Genomic DNA, 16624 nt, shown 5'->3' on the forward strand with positions numbered 1-16624 from the left:
AGCCAAGTGCTCTTCAGCTGACAAGCACAAACCTTCAGTAAGTCAGCTGAGAAAGATACCTATGCAAGAAAAATACTGAAGGTAGAAATGTATTTATTTGTAGGTATGTCTAAATCCTGGCAGATGTAAGGCTGTGTGGCATTTACAAGTCAGTTTAAATACTCGCCCCACTTCTTAGGATTTCTAATACTGAACCTACCCGTGTGGCTTGAGTTCAGGTAAAAACCCCAGAGCTGGGCAGGAGTTTACAAAGCACCCTGAACATGCAATGCATTACAGTCTTCATAGCAGCTTCAGTAAGACTAATACTTCACTTGTTAGCTAACACCTGGGTGATTTTGTTTTCTGTTATCTGACAGGAGTGAGCACAGACAGCATCTCCTACTTAAAACAAGCAGTTGCTAAAACATTCAGCCCCTCTTAGTACAGCACAGGTGGTTACAGTGCAGGAACAGAAACACAGCCTGTGTTTAGTAGACTTGTTCCACACATCCTCTCCTTGCTCCTTTGTCTAGGAAAGGGTAACCACCAGTGGGACTACCACTTATCTGCCACAGCTAGCCCAGCTAACCTAGAACAACACTGTCTGTCTCTCTTACCCAGCAAGGGTTAAAACACAGAACATGGCATGGAAACTTCTTACTTAAAATTCCAATTTTCCATCTCCAACAGGAACATCAGCTCTGCTCAGTGGACATCTATTTACACTGCACAGAAAGGGCTGCTCCCAAACCAAGCTGCCAGCACCTGAGCCACCAATACCTGACTTATAATTAAGTAATTAGTATGCACTTACATCCTTTCCCTGTTAGGTTTAACTGGGACATAACTTCACACTTCCTAACCAGAGTTCAGAAGCCCCACCATTGCTCCAAGGAATACAACCCTCGGGCTTCTTAGCAAGGTGCAGTAAGGGAGTAGCATGAAAGCACTTGATACCAGCCAAGTTCTGTAGAGTAGCTTCCCTTGAGAATAAAGGGCACAACAATAAAGACAGACTGATAAAACACCCTACACCTGGCAAGGAAACATAGTTCAGACAAACTAGTGGTACAGGACAACCTGCAAGTGTGCAAAACCAGGGCAGTTTGCTTATCATGATGCTATAAACTAAATCCAGACACAGTCAGGTGCTGAGCATTGTTCCTGGCATCAAAGTAGGAGGTGTCAGTTTCATCATCCGGCTGAGGTATGAAGGGCATCGCTTGATTCGGTAGATTATCCCAGTCCACACCATGGAAGAGGGGATGCTGCTTCAGCTCTGCAACAGAAGTTGATAAAAGCATTGTGAGCCTCCTTTGGTTCAAGCCTCATAGTCACCTCGTCCCCTCAGTGGGTAACTCAAATTTGCTCTACTTCCCCCCTTTTGGAAACTCAAACACATGCAAATTGCAGCTGGGCTTCAATTACCACAAACCTCAAGTACTTAAAGTCCTTCTACAGGGCATTGGTATAGCACATACTGTGTTCCTTTATACACTCAGTAAAAGCAGGCTGACTCCAAAGGAAAAGCTCCTTTGCATTAACTTCTGGAGGATGCTTTTAATCAAGGTTCCTAAAATCGGTTAGGTTAAACCCAGCAAATAGCTGTTAGTTATGTAAGAATAACCTTTGGAGCATCAGGTGTCAAAACACTAAACATCCACAGCAAAACTGCAGTAAACCAGAAGTTCAATTAAAAAAATTGCACTCTCCATGCCACAAAAAATGAATTCCTTATTCCAAAGGGCACAAGAAATACAGGAAAGACCACAGCTTGTTCTGGTACTATTCATGGAACCTGAAAAGTCCAAGTTTCACAAGGAAGACATCACCACTGAGACTGAGAACAGAACAGGTTGGAAGAGACCTTTAAGATCAAGTCCAACCTATCATCCAACACTATCTAATCAACTAAACCATGGCACCAAGCACCCCATCCAGTCTCTTCCTAACACCTCCAGTGATGGTGACTCCACCACCGCCCTGGGAAGCCCATTCCAATGGCCAATCACTATGAAGAACATCCAGCCTAAACCTCCCCTGGTACAGCTTGAGACTGTGTCCTCTCGTTCTAGTGCTGGTTGCCTGGGAGAAGAGACCAACCCCCACCTGGCTACAACCTCCCTTCAGGTAGTTGTAGAGAGCAATAAGGTCTCCTCTGAGCCTCCTCTTCTCCAGGCTAAGCAACCCCAGCTCCCTCAGCCTCTCCTCACAGGGCTTGTGCTCCAAACCAAATAAAGGAGTTTTAATACCAACCCTTCAGACCAGCTCTCTTGGTGCTGTCAATGGTTAGAAGAATGTCTATTGCATTTTGAGCATTATCAGACAGCTTCTCCTCACCCTCAGGCCAGGGAATATCTACAGAGAGATGCAAACAAGTCAGTAACTCAAACCATAAACCAAATGTTGGCATTGCATACTTCCCCTAGTTAATGAAAACTGATTACCTCTTCTCAAAATGTTTTGGAAGACTTGGGTGGGGGTTTCATCATTAAAAGGTGGAACTCCAGTTAGAAACTCAAACAGACACACTCCAAGGGCCCACCAGTCTACAGCAGAATCTGGTAAGAGAAACCCAGGTCATTACACTGACACAAAAGTTTAATCATATTTGCAGAGACTGGAAGGTTAGCCATGGCAAAAATTGAAGAGTGTTTAAATCCTGAAAAAATTCTTTAAAATAAAGAGAAAATAAGTTGTACTTAATATATTTTAATCTTCTGCATGATTAAAGTGCTTCTTAAAGCCAGTCTTGTCCTTAATTGATTACAGGTAATAGCTGCTTTTACTGGTAAAAGCAAGGAGGCTTTTAGGAACAAGCTAATTACCCACTCCCATCACAGAGAATCCAGGAGCTGATGTGTCCAAGAAAGTGTGTTGTGAGAAGAAACAGCTGGCTTAACACCTGCTCCACAGCCTGGATGAATGCTCTGTGTTGTGACCTACATCTTTGTCTTGGTTCTTTGAGAAAACTCCAAGAACCCAAACTACTGAACTTCATTTTCATTTGTCTAAACTTACATCAAAACACTGGCAACAGGCTGCAGGGACAAGTCAGCACACAAGCAGCTGGAGTCACTTTCCACTGCACCACAGCTGATTAGGGCAATGTGTGTGTTAGTAGCCATCTCTCCTTTATTAATTTTGGTTTTCTACCTTCTATTTCCCCCCCAAACTCATTTTATTAACCTACTCAAAAACAAGCAGGCAAAGCAACCCCAGACACCACTGCATGCATTCTGAGCTTTCTACACCTTTAAGCCATGCCCACTCAACTGTATAAAAAAATAGATGCCACACTTGCTGCAAAAAGAATCTCTGAAACAGAGGAAGTGTAGTTTTTTGGCATACAGAAAACAGATAACCAACTTCCAAGTTAAAAACCCAAATGTCTTAAGTAATTTCAAAAGGACTATTGACTAAATTTAGAACAGCTGAAAACTGAAGTGTGTACCTAGTAATCTAGTGCACTTCTAGCAGCTTTGAATAGCAGCGTAAGTGCCCCACCAAGCTAAGCATCAGAGCAGTGAGAGATCACATCCACTGTTAGAAGTACTTGAGTGTTCAGATAAAATATTCCCTGCTTCAGTCAAAGTCTAACAAGATCACAGCTCTGAACCATGAAGTAACACAGGTTTCACCTGGTCTAGTGGAGGGTGCCCCTGCTCATAGAAGGGGGTTGCAACTAGATGATCCAAACCATTCTATCAATCTGTGGGAGTTTAACCAAAGATGAGATTAACTCCTACCACATGCCTGCAAGCAAAAACCAGAAGTACCAGGTCTTGAACCCTCTTCACCCAAACACAGTAAGTCAGTGCATGAAGTGAAAGGAGGCAATGACAAAGCGTCTCTGGTTTATGTTCTGTTACACAATGCCAATGGCAACTTCACTCCTGAAGTGCAGGCTTAGGTGTGATTTCTGATAGCCCAGTCACAGTGATGCTGATGGTTCCTGAATCTTTTGAGGAAGCATCATGTGTCCATAAGTGGAGTGCACACTGGGCATATCTGAAACATTGTTCACCCAGAGTGTTTTCTTGGAAAGTGTGATCTAGTTATACTTTGACTATCCAGTTATGCTGAGCGCTCCATTTCTGCACAGCATGTATCGAACTCACCAGAGATCAGAGTCCCTGCGTATGAAAAGACAATGAAGAACATTACAATTATTGCAAAAAACCCTACCAAACACAAACATCAAACAACAGGTAGGATTTTCTGAAGGCATAGGAATGCAGATTATATTTTTTACCCCCCCTCTTGAGGTAGTAGCTCAACCATAAAAGGAAGATGACAATGTTAAATCTGAGTTAGAAATAAAATAGTTTTATAATGTGATTCTAGTTTGGGATCACAGCTGCACTTAGAAGCAGAAACAGCGAGGGAAAACTTGAGTTTCAAAGCCAGAACACTCTGGCTTTACTGAAGGTACCCATTATGTTACTTGAAGGGTTTAGAATTCTAAAGACATATGGAAATGTAACTATGTCACCTTTCAAGTATTTACAGCCTCCACGTTTGTCTGCCTTACCATGGGATTTTGTCAAGAGCAGCTCAGGTGCCAGGTAGTCCGGGGTCCCTAGGATGCGTTCACCGTCCACTGGGGCAGCTCCTCTTCTTACACTCTTTGGAGTCCTGTGTGGTGCACCAGCATCTCCAGGTGTCTCAAAGATGCAACAAAGATTTCAGATGTTAAACAAAACCAGCTGAGAAACTGCCATCTCCAGGTTTAGTAAGAGATATAACAGGTGTTTAGTAATGAGTACAACAGGTGATGCCAACTAACCAAATCAAAGACTCCTCATTACATCAGGAAACCTTCAACTACTCACAGGGAGCACCACTCTGCACTACAAGCTGGATGAGACAAAAGTCCTCTGCAAGTGTGAAGGATTGCTCAGGGAAGTGGACAGACAACGCATGTTGAGCTAGAGGTAAACCAGGGGACACCAGTGTGAGGTGTCCCTGCCCATGGCAGGGGGGTTGGAACTAGATGATCCTTGTGGTCCCTTCCAACCCTGACTGATACTACAATACTTACTGCTAAGCTTTTACAGAAATTTGACAGACTACCCCAAACTACTTGTTTTGCCTAAGTTAACAGCTGAAATAATTTTAGAGCACTAATGTCTAACACACGCACAAAGTTTCTACGTGTCTCCTGACATACCTGATAGACCCTGTATGGTCTTCCTTTCTGTAATGGAGTAATAGCTGTTGGGTAAGAGCCACTGCAAGCAGGTGAAAGATCCATTATATCTAAGGAAGTCATGCTGCATGGCTCAGATACATTGGATAGATTAATTGGACTATTATAGCTTCGAAAAACAACAGCATTTTTTTTGAGGGCACTCAGTGCTTCCATGACCTTTTCTGGAGGAGAAAATACTGCATCAAGGGAAGTTTCTTCCACATGTTTTTGATCATTATGCTTGTTGTGATGCAAGAGCTTGCTGTCCTGGACAGTATGTGCTTCCTCTCCATTTTGCAAGGCATCTCGGGACTCTGGAGATGTCACCAGCACACCTTCTGCCTTTGGTTCCTCAAAGGAAAGGTCTTTCACACTTCTGTCCAAATCTGAAAGCTGCTTTTCTAAATGGCTTTCAGTAACAGACATTTCTGTTAACTCAGAATCTGCACTGAGGATTCCTAAAGGTTTTTCATCATCAGTGCCCAAGAAACTCGAGTTCATGTACTCTTTTGTATCCTGCTTTTCACAGTCTGCATCCAGATCACACATGAGATTTTTGGCAATAGATGGAGTAAGTTGGTTTTTAACTATTTGCGGGTTACCAAGAGAGCTCTTCATTTCCTCCTTGCTTTCACAGGGGTTAAGTAGGTGTCCATCCTCAGAGAGCATCAAGGACTGAATGTCTGCTGTCAGACCTGTCCTTTTGCTTGCCCCAAACTCCAAGATCTGACAGCCGCGCTTATATTCTGCATTGCTTTTTTTGACGTAGTTAAGCTCCTGACAAGGACTGGTGTCCACTAGTGCAAAGCTTCTTTTCACACCTGGCTTTTCAAGAGTGTCTTCCTCTTTGAAGGGCTTGACAGGCTCATTCTCCCTTGAAGAGGACTGCTGTTGATTGGAAGTTTCTGCTGTTTCATTAGCCATCTCTCTTTTATTTACAAAGTGCTTTTCTTCCCAAATCTCATCTTCAGAAAGACATTTTCTGACTATGCCTTTCACATCCAGTGTGGTCACAGGAGTATCTATTATATGAGAATATTCACTTCCCAGCTGCTGCCTGCTGCCAGAATCATTGCTGCTGAAGGGAGAAATGGCAGACTCCAGCTCTTCTTTCCTGATGTTTTTAACACCTTTGCTGTTCAGGAATTCTGCACTGGAAGGGAGAGCTGTTTTGCCTGTTGCAGAAAACACTTCATCTTCACTTTGCTGCAAGTAAGCACATGAAGTTTTGAGTATTGAAAAAAAAACAGGGCTACATCTGTATGGAGGTGTATTCTTTAAACTACCTTATTTCCACTTCCACACAGAACTACAAAATGGGAAGCATTACTTGTTCTTTGTAGCCACTAGTTGGTTTTGTGATTTTTGTTAAGAAGTTCTTAGTTTCTAAGAAACCCCAAACCAAAGAACCCCACCATAAACCCTGTGGTATACACTTCACAGATGGGAAAAAAGAAATCTGATATTATGGGAAATGGACAGATAAAACAATTATAAACTGTTTTAACCGTAAGTTTCTGTGTGATCTAAACAGTAATTGTGCTAAGGGACTAAAGACCACAGCAGCATTTTTGTGCAGGTCTGTATTAGTACAGGATTTCATTAACAGTTTAAGACAGGAGGTATTTCCTATCAGCTGTAATTACTGGTGTTGGGTTAATTGACACAAAACCCTTCAGTACTACAAACCTTAAACATTTTTAGTGGCCAGAAGTTTGAAGTACGTTATTTTTCCCAACTTCTGCCTTTAAAGAAATTTTGTCTGCAAATTGAGCTAATGAAGCTGTAGGGAAAAGGTCAGCTTCCAGAAAGCCAGTGCTCCCAGCCTTGCCCACCTGTGTGAAGAACAGGACTAAACCAGTGCCAGCAGAAGCCTTCTCCTTCTCTCATTTGCTGCAGGCTAAATGGCACTCACTCTGCCTGTTATGCTGCACAAGATTATTTGAAGAAAAAAATACTAGATTGATCCAAAACTCCTACTCAAAGTTTACAACCCCTGCTCCTGTAGGAAGGCTTCTGTATGCTTGAAGTCACTGGAGAAAGTCAGTAGAGGAAATCTGCAACAGTGCACATGCACACACAAGCCAATTTAAATGTAGAGAGGGAAGATGGAACAGTCCTGACCTCTACATCTCTCTCCCACCTGGGGCTGCTGCAGCTCTCTGATTCCATACCAGACAGGCAGGTGACTGACTGACTGCTGGCACTGGAGGTACCAAACCTGTTTCTTGACTGCAGTAGAGAGGCAGTTAAACTTCTCACTGGCATCACAGGAGTTAATTGAGAAGTATCAAGACCTTGAGAGGAAAATAAAAATAAGTCAAACAAATGTTGATACAAATAAGCAACATATTAACCAACTTCACACTACATCAAGTTTCACAGAGGAAGTTACAGAAAGCAAAGCATGACATCATTGCTGTGGAAAATGATTTTCAATGAAAGGGTGTCAAGAACTGCCACTTTCTGTAAAATCCTGAAGGCTCATTTTGCAGTTGAACAACAGATATTAGAAGATGACATGCAGTTGAAAAAGTGTCAGACCTTGAGGACTGGAGGAACAGTAGAGAGCAAGACACTGATGGAAGCACACCTTTTATGAAATGGGTCCAAGCTACTCACATAAAATCACGAGATCACAACCTTCCAGCCAGTGCATTACCCACTACAAGGCTTGGTATACTCACATGTTTTGAATAATTTACTGGAAAGAGGGGTAGCTTCCTTTGGGATGGTAGGTAAGGGAGAAAGCATTCCATGCAGACTGTCAGATGATTGACTTGAATTGTGCTCTGGCATTTTCATTCCAACAGGAGTATACTATCAAGCAGGAAGAAACAGTTAATGGAGCATGAACAAAACATCCAGGATTGAGAGTGTAACTTCACATGTTCTTTATGTTTGCATTGCAGTTTAGCCATGCTCATTCACCACATTTTTTTGAATCACAACTGATAGTCAGCAGTTTGAAAGACAGAGTTTCTGGAGCATGTCCAAAGAAGGGCAATGAAGTTGGTGAAAGGTCTAGAGCACAAGTCTTCTGAGAAGCAGCTGAGGGAACTAGGATTGTTCAGCCTGGACAAGAGGCTGAGGGGAGACCTTCTCACTCTTCACAGCTACCTGAAATGAGGCTGGAGCCAGGTGGGGGTCAATCTTTCTCCCAGGTAAGAAGCAACAGAATGAGAAGAAAAGGCCTTCAGCTGCACCAGAGGAGTTTTCAGATTGGACATTTGGAAATTACTTCACTGAAGGACAGTTAAGCATTAGAACATGCTGCCCAGGGAAGTGGGGGGATCACCACCCTCGCAAGTGTTCAAAAAAATGTAGATGTGGTGCTTAGAGACACAGTTTAATGGTGGACTTGGCATCATCAGGTAATGGACTCTGTCTCAGAGGCCTTTTCCAACCTTAATGATTCTAGGATATATAGTTCAAAGAATTCACTGCAGACCTTCAAGCTGCTGGAAATGAAAGTCATTCTATCAGCCAGCAGAATTTAAGGTATTAAAACAAACTAAAAGAATCAAGTACTTCCAAGAATGAAAATTACTTACAAACCCCAGAGAACTGATGAGAGATAACAATTGCCCTGGAGTACGCGAGTAGTCTTGTTTTGGCTTTGCCATTGATGGTGTCGTGAGGATATCTACCATATTTATCTCTGAAAACAGACCCCAACAAAATAAAGCAGGTCAGGTTTTCCTTTTGATGTTAAATAAGCAAACTTTACAGGCATTCACTTCAGTTTTATCAAGAGGGAGAAAAAAATTAGTCACTGAACAAATACACAATAGAAGCCACCAAAACCAAAAGTGAAGACATAACCAGCTGTCCCCACCTACACAGTCACCATAAAATTAGTTTATAAATATGGAAACTGGAAGTCCCATTTCTTCTCCAATATACTGTTGTGTTAAATTTTCTAACTTGATAGTCAGCCATGAGCTTTAGGCAGCAGTTCCAGCCTATAGGCTAAGATTGTAACTCCAGGCCAAACATTGCATTCGCTCTTGAAGGCACCTCAAAAAAGCTACAAGTTTTCATACATGAAAATTCAACCTTAGCTGGCAACTTTTGCTCATTAAAGGTAAGTAGACTTACAGGTAACATATGTTCCACAAGACACAGTAATCCCATTAGAATTTCTAAATTAAAGCAGTATAGAAAATAGTCTACTTTGGATTTTCTGTTATACTTAATTAAAGCCCTTCATATGAAACTCCACAAATGAGTGAATTTCTCCATTGTTTTAACTACATAAAAGAATGTGCCCACCAGCAGATGTCTCAAAAACTGAGCTGGTGCTGTGCAGCATTAGTGTGGCTGATGTGGCTAAGGCATCAGAAGTGCCAGCTAGCTCAGGAACTGGCTGTTCACCTCAAGAGCTGCACAGCCTATTGACTGTTTAGTTCTGTTTTCTGCTACTTCAATAGGATATGTTCATAGGCTAAAGTACTGATTTACCATCTTCTGTTAGCACTCAACTTCCTCCTGTCCCTCACGTTAATGTCTGGAATAGTGCAGTTCAGGATGGAAAATTATATGCAAAGACAGAGAAACATGCACTGAAGGACAGAAATAGAGGTACAAGAAAAAGGCAGAATTATTTATTCACTATTTGAATTCCCTTAGTGGGCTTCATAGAAAACTTTGAAATCCATACACCTGAAGAGAAACACCTCTAGATCAGATTTCATACACCACTGTCCCAAAGAAATTTTAGCCTCTGAAGTATAATGCCTGGAGCAGACCCTCACCTTATCAGTACTTATCTACTGAAAACTAGATGTTAGTGTAGCATTTGGGCTTAGTTAACTGAAAGCTGCCTTCTCTGGGAATGTAAAGCATTCAAGAACATGGAACCTGACAGAAATACATTCCCATGCAAACAAAAGGACACTGACATCTCTTACCTCTGTTCAGAGTAACTCTGGAAAGTCCAAAGTCTGTCAACTTTATATGGCCCTGATTAGAAATGAGCATATTGTCTGGCTTCAGGTCCCTGAAGACAGAAATGTGGTTGAAGTCAGCAAGAGGACAACATTCAATACAGAACATTGGTTATAGCTGTTTCTCAGCAACATTTTTCAGCCAGAAGCCTCTAATTGGAGAAGTACACCAGAAGCATATCTACCTAAATACTGCACAAACACCTCAGGCCTTGTAAATCCACTGTGAATGTCCCAAGAGGTGCATATTCTGTTTCAGCAGGTTTAAGTGTTCCTCACAAGTACTACCATCACAACATTTACTACTTGTGTAGCTCCTTCACATGACAAGCACAGACGACAAGAAAACTTCCAGCAAGAGTTCTCATATGTGCTCTGTAGGCACCACTGAACACAGCAAAGAACTCACTACAGGGGCAGCATTAGAGTAGTCATTATCCCTTTGTCCTACAGTTAGAGGCTTGAAGCATCCAGAGGGTTCCTGAAATAACAGGCATTTAAGGGCTACAAGGAGAGACAACCTCAAAGGCAGCATATCTGACACACTGCTTTACTGGGGGAAGAGCACACAGGCAGAGAAGGTTGTGTGCATCTGTCTGCTTAACATACAGACAGATTTCATTTCAGGTGTTGTTTCACAGCATTGCTCCAGTACAGAGGCTAAAGGAACTTCCAGAAACTCCAGCAAATGTTACTATGGCATGGTGACAGGCTTTGTATTTGAGTGAAAAAAAATAAAACTCAAAAATAACAAAGGCTTATTTGTAAGAAAAATGTTAAAAGTGTTACCTGTGGATTATCCCATGCCTGTGAAGATAGTCTAGAGCCAGTGCTGCTTCAGAAATATACTTGATTGCCATTTCCTCATCAAAATACCCATAAATATGGAGAAGAGACTTGACATCTCCACCAATAAGGTACTCCATCACCTGCCATTCAAGCGGTTTAAATTTAATATTTTAAGACACATTTCAAATTTGCAAGTAATAAAAAAACAACTCACACAAGACAGCTTTCATTACTAAGAAAACAATTTCACAGAGCAGAAGCTGAGAGAAGCTTCCTTATGTGGACATAATTTCCCAGAAAATACTTTTCATTTGGTTAAAATAAGTAAAACCTCAGAGAGCAAGGACCTTTTCATTTTAATAGACCATTTACCTATTCTTACATTACTTGCCCAGCCTATGTTCTGTAGTCAGCTCTCAAATAACCACTGTATTCAGCTTTTTAATTAGCTTCTAAAAGATTTCTCTATTACAGAAAATAAACTGCAAAGCACTTCAAGGCCTAAAACAAAAATGCCATTGATATTGATTTGTATTGAGAGGAGGTTTCTCAATGATTTTAGTTTCCAAGTGTTAATATACAATACTGAATTCAGACCTGAGCCTTGTGAAGTACAAATGTCTAGACATGTATGCAGTGAGAGCTACTGTGCATTTAAGACATAAAGCATCTTAAAAAAAAAGGATATAAAAAAAGAGAAGGAAACCCCCACACTATTATGGCCCCATGTTATATTCAGGATATAAAAAGTTACTGGGATTCCAGAAACTCACTTTAACAGCAGGAAAAGCAGTCTTCACTTACACTCAAAATGCACTGTGTAGGAGTGCACAGCAACTTTGTCTCAGCTGATCAGAGTCTGCTTACAGCAAACCAGAGCTTTGGTAGACAGTCTTAACCCATACCTTTGTGTGCAGGTAGCATATAAAATCACATTGAATTCCTGCTCCATGTGGACTAACACTTAATTTTGCCACAGTTATCCTCCTGTCATATAGGCCAACTACCATAATGAATTTGAAGCACAGGCAACAAATAAAAGATTCCTTTAAGTAAGCCACAGGATATCTTCCAGTCACTCAGATTCTGCTTGAAGAGAATGATTTATTCTGCTTTCCTTAAGATTTCTACATATTCCTAAAACAGGTTAGCTATTAGAAAAGACTCCCCAATAAAGGGAACACAAGTGGAAAGATCTCAAAGGTACCAGGGGAAGAAAAATATTTCACTTGCCTAACCATTCAGAGAAAGTAGAAGTGATGCAGCAATACCCATCCCTACCATATAACTATGTATTCAGACACAGCTGTAGTTATGCACTACATTTTCAACACTATCATAAAACACCATAGTAATTTATTTACTCACTAAATAGACGTTATTAGCTGACTGCAGTGAGTAGTATAAGTGCACAATGAAAGGACTTTTACTGAGAGCCAGTGCATCCCGCTCTGCCTGGACCTGGTGAACCATGTTTTTGTTGATCATGTCTGCTTTTTTCATCACCTGAAAAACAAAATAAAAATCAAGTAAATACTCTTGTCTTTGCTCAACCCACAGTTCCATAGCCAAACCATTTATCGCTGCACTTCAAATTTGCTTGTGTGTATACCTATAAAACAGAACTGTAACTTCATATACAGACAATTTTAAACCCTAGGTTATTCAAGAACCTTTTTCATTGCCCTCCTAAATCAGTCCTGAATAGAAGTCACATTACTAATATTTACAGCAATTGCACACATCAGAAGATGAGTGGGATCAGCAAGTATATACCCAAGCACTGAACAAGTCTTGCCATCTCCTCAGAGGCTAAGGATTGAAAATACAGCACAGCAGCAAACCATCCCATTTTGATATCTACAACTGTATTTGTAACAAGTGTTGACCTTAACTGTATAAATATTTAGCCCTTTTTAAGTGTTGCAGCTGTAAACAATAACGCTCAATGATTTACACAAAGGTTTTCACCTCAGAAGGCTTTTAACAAACTCATGCAAATAGACATACATTGCTCTGAAAGCCAATTTCTACACAGCACTATTTTCACATTTTCTTTGTGTACTCTGTGGCTCGTTATAACCCCTTTTAATTGCAAAGTCAAGCTGACAAGCCATCAGCAAGTTTTTTACTACTGCCAAGCCTAGTTTGTTCCTTTGTGTAGCAACATAGAAAATGCAATGTGTTTTAAAAAATTTATAGTCAGCAAAAATTCTTGTTATAATTTGCTCTTTTTGTGTATCTCAGAGGCAGATTCTTAATTCCTGAACAAACGTGGGAACGCCTTCCCAGCGGTACAGCTGACTGTAGGCAGCTACAAGTATTTACAAGCAAGCAGCACATCGCACGCTGACGCTTTGGAGGCTTTGGGAGTCGTTTCCTCCACTCTTAAGGTACTTCCAAAAGCAGCTGCTATCGGAAGCCTCCGAACCAAAGCTTCCAGGGGGACAAGAACTTGAAAAGAAGTAAACACGGACATGCCGACAACGCGTCTTACAGGTCCTTAGCTTCTGAGAAGGGAAGGTGGCGATGGAGATCATGTCCAAGCACCCCCCGGGCCTGACAGGGCGGGCCTCCGCGGGGCGCCTGCCCCCTACCTGCGAGGTGTCCCTTTCCCACACAGGGGTAAACAAAAGCGGAGAGCGGCGGAACCAGGATTCCAGGCAGCGAGAGAGCTGAGAGACGGCTCGGAAGCGGCCCTGTCTACAGACGGTCCCTCACCTTCACGGCATAAAGCCTCCCCGCCTTGCGGCCCAGGTACACCTTCCCGAAAGCGCCACGGCTAATGGGCTTCACGATGGTGAACTCCTCGATGGAGGGGGGCCGGGGAACCTCGATGCGCCTCGGGCCGGCAGCAGCAGGAGAAGCAGTAGCGGCGGCTCCCCCCTCTTCCTCTGCCGCCGGCCCTCCCGTCCCCATGTCTCAGCCGGGCCCTGGCTCCCCGCGCCGTTTCAAACCGCGCCCGCCCCGCCCTGCGCGGCACCGGCCAACGGGCAGGCGCGCGGGGGAGGGCGCTGCTCTCGCGAGAGCCCTGGCGCTGCGGCCGTTACTGCCTCGCGGGGGAGCCTGTGATGGCTGCGGGGGCGGCGCCAGCCGCCGCCTTGCCCTGCGGCAGTGAGGCCAGAGTCCTGCTCGGGGCAGCTCCCTCTCTCACACCCCCGAGCCACGGCGGGGACCTTCTTGTACCTGCTCCCAGGCGCGCCCGTCGCACGTCGAGTCGCCGTTGCTGTCTTTGGCGCAGGCCTTTGCGTGGTGGCGGCTGGCGTTGGTGCCCGCCGGTGCGGTCAGAGCCAGTTGCTGTCTGGTGAGCAGTGGGCTCTTGTTTGAGCACAACCGGGAGGAGTAGCGTGTTCATTATGGACAGAGATAAGCTGAATAACCTTGGCTGCAGTGTTGCCTTCGAGATCTGCAAGTTCTGCTCTAGTGCAAGTGTCAGCACTATCTCTGGCAGACCATGTTGCCTCATTATAATCTAACCAGCCTCATCAGGACTCATTGAAAATGTCCCTATTCATTGTATACAGCAATTAAAAACCCCATAGCATTATTTGAGCGCTTTTTTTAAAAAAAATTATTTTATTTTGCTATTGGAACGTTGTGACAAGCTGTCAAAGGTTTGATCTGACTAATAATAACTCACTTTATCACCTAGCTTTCTAATTTGGTCATACATTGTCCCTTGCTGTAAGGAAATATTGTTCTCTCAATTCCATGGGATACTTGAAGGTGTAGGAGTTCAGCAGAACTTTGAGACATTAAGGATCTGGAAGGCAACATTTATTTGCAAGGAAACGGATTTTTGTCTCACATACTCATTTTCCTATATGCTTCCTTCCCTCACGTCTTCTCACACTTGGGGACTTGCAAGCTCCAAGAGTTGTGTGTAGCCAGGATGGCTTGTGTACAAGTGTACGCTACCTATCCACTCCTTGCTATCACTCTTGAGGCCTTACTGTCTCTTGGCATGCTCTGGATTAGTGATGACAAACTGCTTTCTGGATGGCTTTTTAATGATCAGGAGATAGAATAATGTGATCAGTTATTGCCCTCCAGTTCTTGATTACTTCAGCCCCATTAATCATAGGCAGGGTTGCTGCCCATTTTCTTTGTTTCCTTACTTAAGCTATCTCCATGGCTACAATCTGCCTTGTTGTGACAGCAGGTATAGGGATTGCTGTACAATGTGCTCTGACCTTGTTGCCACCCTCCTTCTCCAGGGCACAGGCCACCTGACAAATCATCTATGATAGCTCCTTATCAGAACACAGGCCCTTCTGCTCTCAGTTTACACAGCAGAGTGTTTACTGCTCTGTTATGCTCTTGGTCATTCTTTAACCCTTTTATTACTGTTTCTATGTTGCTTTCACATAGCCATTGCTGTTCATAATTTAGTCACACTGATTTTACTTTGATCTGTTGCAGTTTGTACATCAGCAAAGTGCTAGCTAGAGAGAGGTCAATATAAGATAGGCTTTTCCTGTAGATTAGACTCATTAGGCCTTTCTTTGGCCTTAAGATACATCCTTATAAACTGATAATGTATAGGGAGGCCCTGCTTGTACTTGTGAAGGGGTACTGCCATCCCACAGATACAATTTAATAAGGAAACATGTTTCAAATTAGCTTTCTGTAATGGTATTAAATACAACTGATTATTGGCTGTGTCATTTAACTCTGTAGCATTAGTTTAGCTGTGCCTTGTCAAGCAGCTATTTCAGCAGAGAAGCCCAGCAGAGATTGCTCCTTTTGGTGCAATCAGGTTATGTCAGGTGTGAAACTCTGCCACAGCCCAAGCTCACCTGAGAGAAGACCTGTGTTCCCTCCCCTCCAGGCAGCACAAGCTTCATGGGGAACTACTTTATGGGGTGGGTCGAAGTAAATGTTAATCACCTTTTAAGGTGGTTTTTGGGTGTGGTTTTATGTTGTTGTTGGGGCTTTGGGGTGGTTTTTGGTGGTGTGGGTGGGTTTGTTTGGGGTTTTTCGGGGTGGGGGGTTGGGGTTTTTTTTGCAGTTGGGTGAGGCTTGTGCCCTATCAGTTTGCTGAGCAACATGTTTGCAATCAGGAGAGTGCTAGTGGAAAACAGCAGAGATGTGCATGAAGGCAGGGAGAGGCAGCACCATGGATGCACTGATGCAAATCAGTGAAAGCTGGTGTGTGGTGGCACTTTCAGCAAGGAAAGGAAGAACAGTGGTGAGGTGAAAGAAGAAAAATGCTAATAAAACCCCAAAGTAAGCACATGGGGAAAACAGCACAAGGCACAGAATGAATATCAAATTCACAGAATGATATCAAACTCTGCCATATATAGATAAATATGCCCATGTCTTCATTTAATTACATTTTTACTGAATGTAAATAATAGTATTTAAGTTACTGATGCATAATTTAGTTTGTAGGAATTTTTTTCTACTCTACCTCCCTGCAAATTTTCAGTACTCCAGGAAGGCATCTTGAGTAACAATTGCAAAGCTTTAACCTAAATGACATATATTCTTGCAACTTTATTACATCTGCAGTGGCTACGCTGGCCGTGAGCCGGCTGCTGATGCCCTGCACAGCTGGCAGCTACACCGCATGCACTTGCAAGTGGCATCTCGCCAGGCACGGCTTGGCGTGACTGCCCTCTTTCCAGCCCACGTACAGCCTCTAACTGGAAGTCCTCGTCTGAGCTGTGTCCTAGTATTTCGGACTCTGGAGGAAGCCCTTGGG

At 42.9% G+C, this 16624-nt stretch overlaps 1 protein-coding gene across 1 annotated transcript; it reads right to left on the minus strand.

Annotated features, from left to right (window-relative positions):
• Positions 1 to 588: 588 nt before the first annotated feature.
• Positions 589 to 13764, minus strand: MASTL (microtubule associated serine/threonine kinase like). Its single transcript, XM_009898611.2, has 12 exons — positions 13636 to 13764; positions 12283 to 12420; positions 10915 to 11054; positions 10090 to 10178; positions 8731 to 8837; positions 7864 to 7996; positions 7301 to 7473; positions 5156 to 6382; positions 4517 to 4649; positions 2430 to 2543; positions 2239 to 2340; positions 589 to 1261 (listed from the first exon to the last, which is right to left on the minus strand). The coding sequence occupies exons 2-12, from the start codon at positions 12415 to 12417 to the stop codon at positions 1104 to 1106; spliced, it is 2511 nt and encodes an 836-aa protein (XP_009896913.2). The 5' UTR covers positions 12418 to 12420; positions 13636 to 13764; the 3' UTR covers positions 589 to 1103.
• Between the last annotated feature and the right edge of the window lie 2860 nt (positions 13765 to 16624).

Source organism: Dryobates pubescens, chromosome 21 (genome assembly GCF_014839835.1).
Source record: "Dryobates pubescens isolate bDryPub1 chromosome 21, bDryPub1.pri, whole genome shotgun sequence".
NCBI lineage: Eukaryota > Metazoa > Chordata > Aves > Piciformes > Picidae > Dryobates > Dryobates pubescens.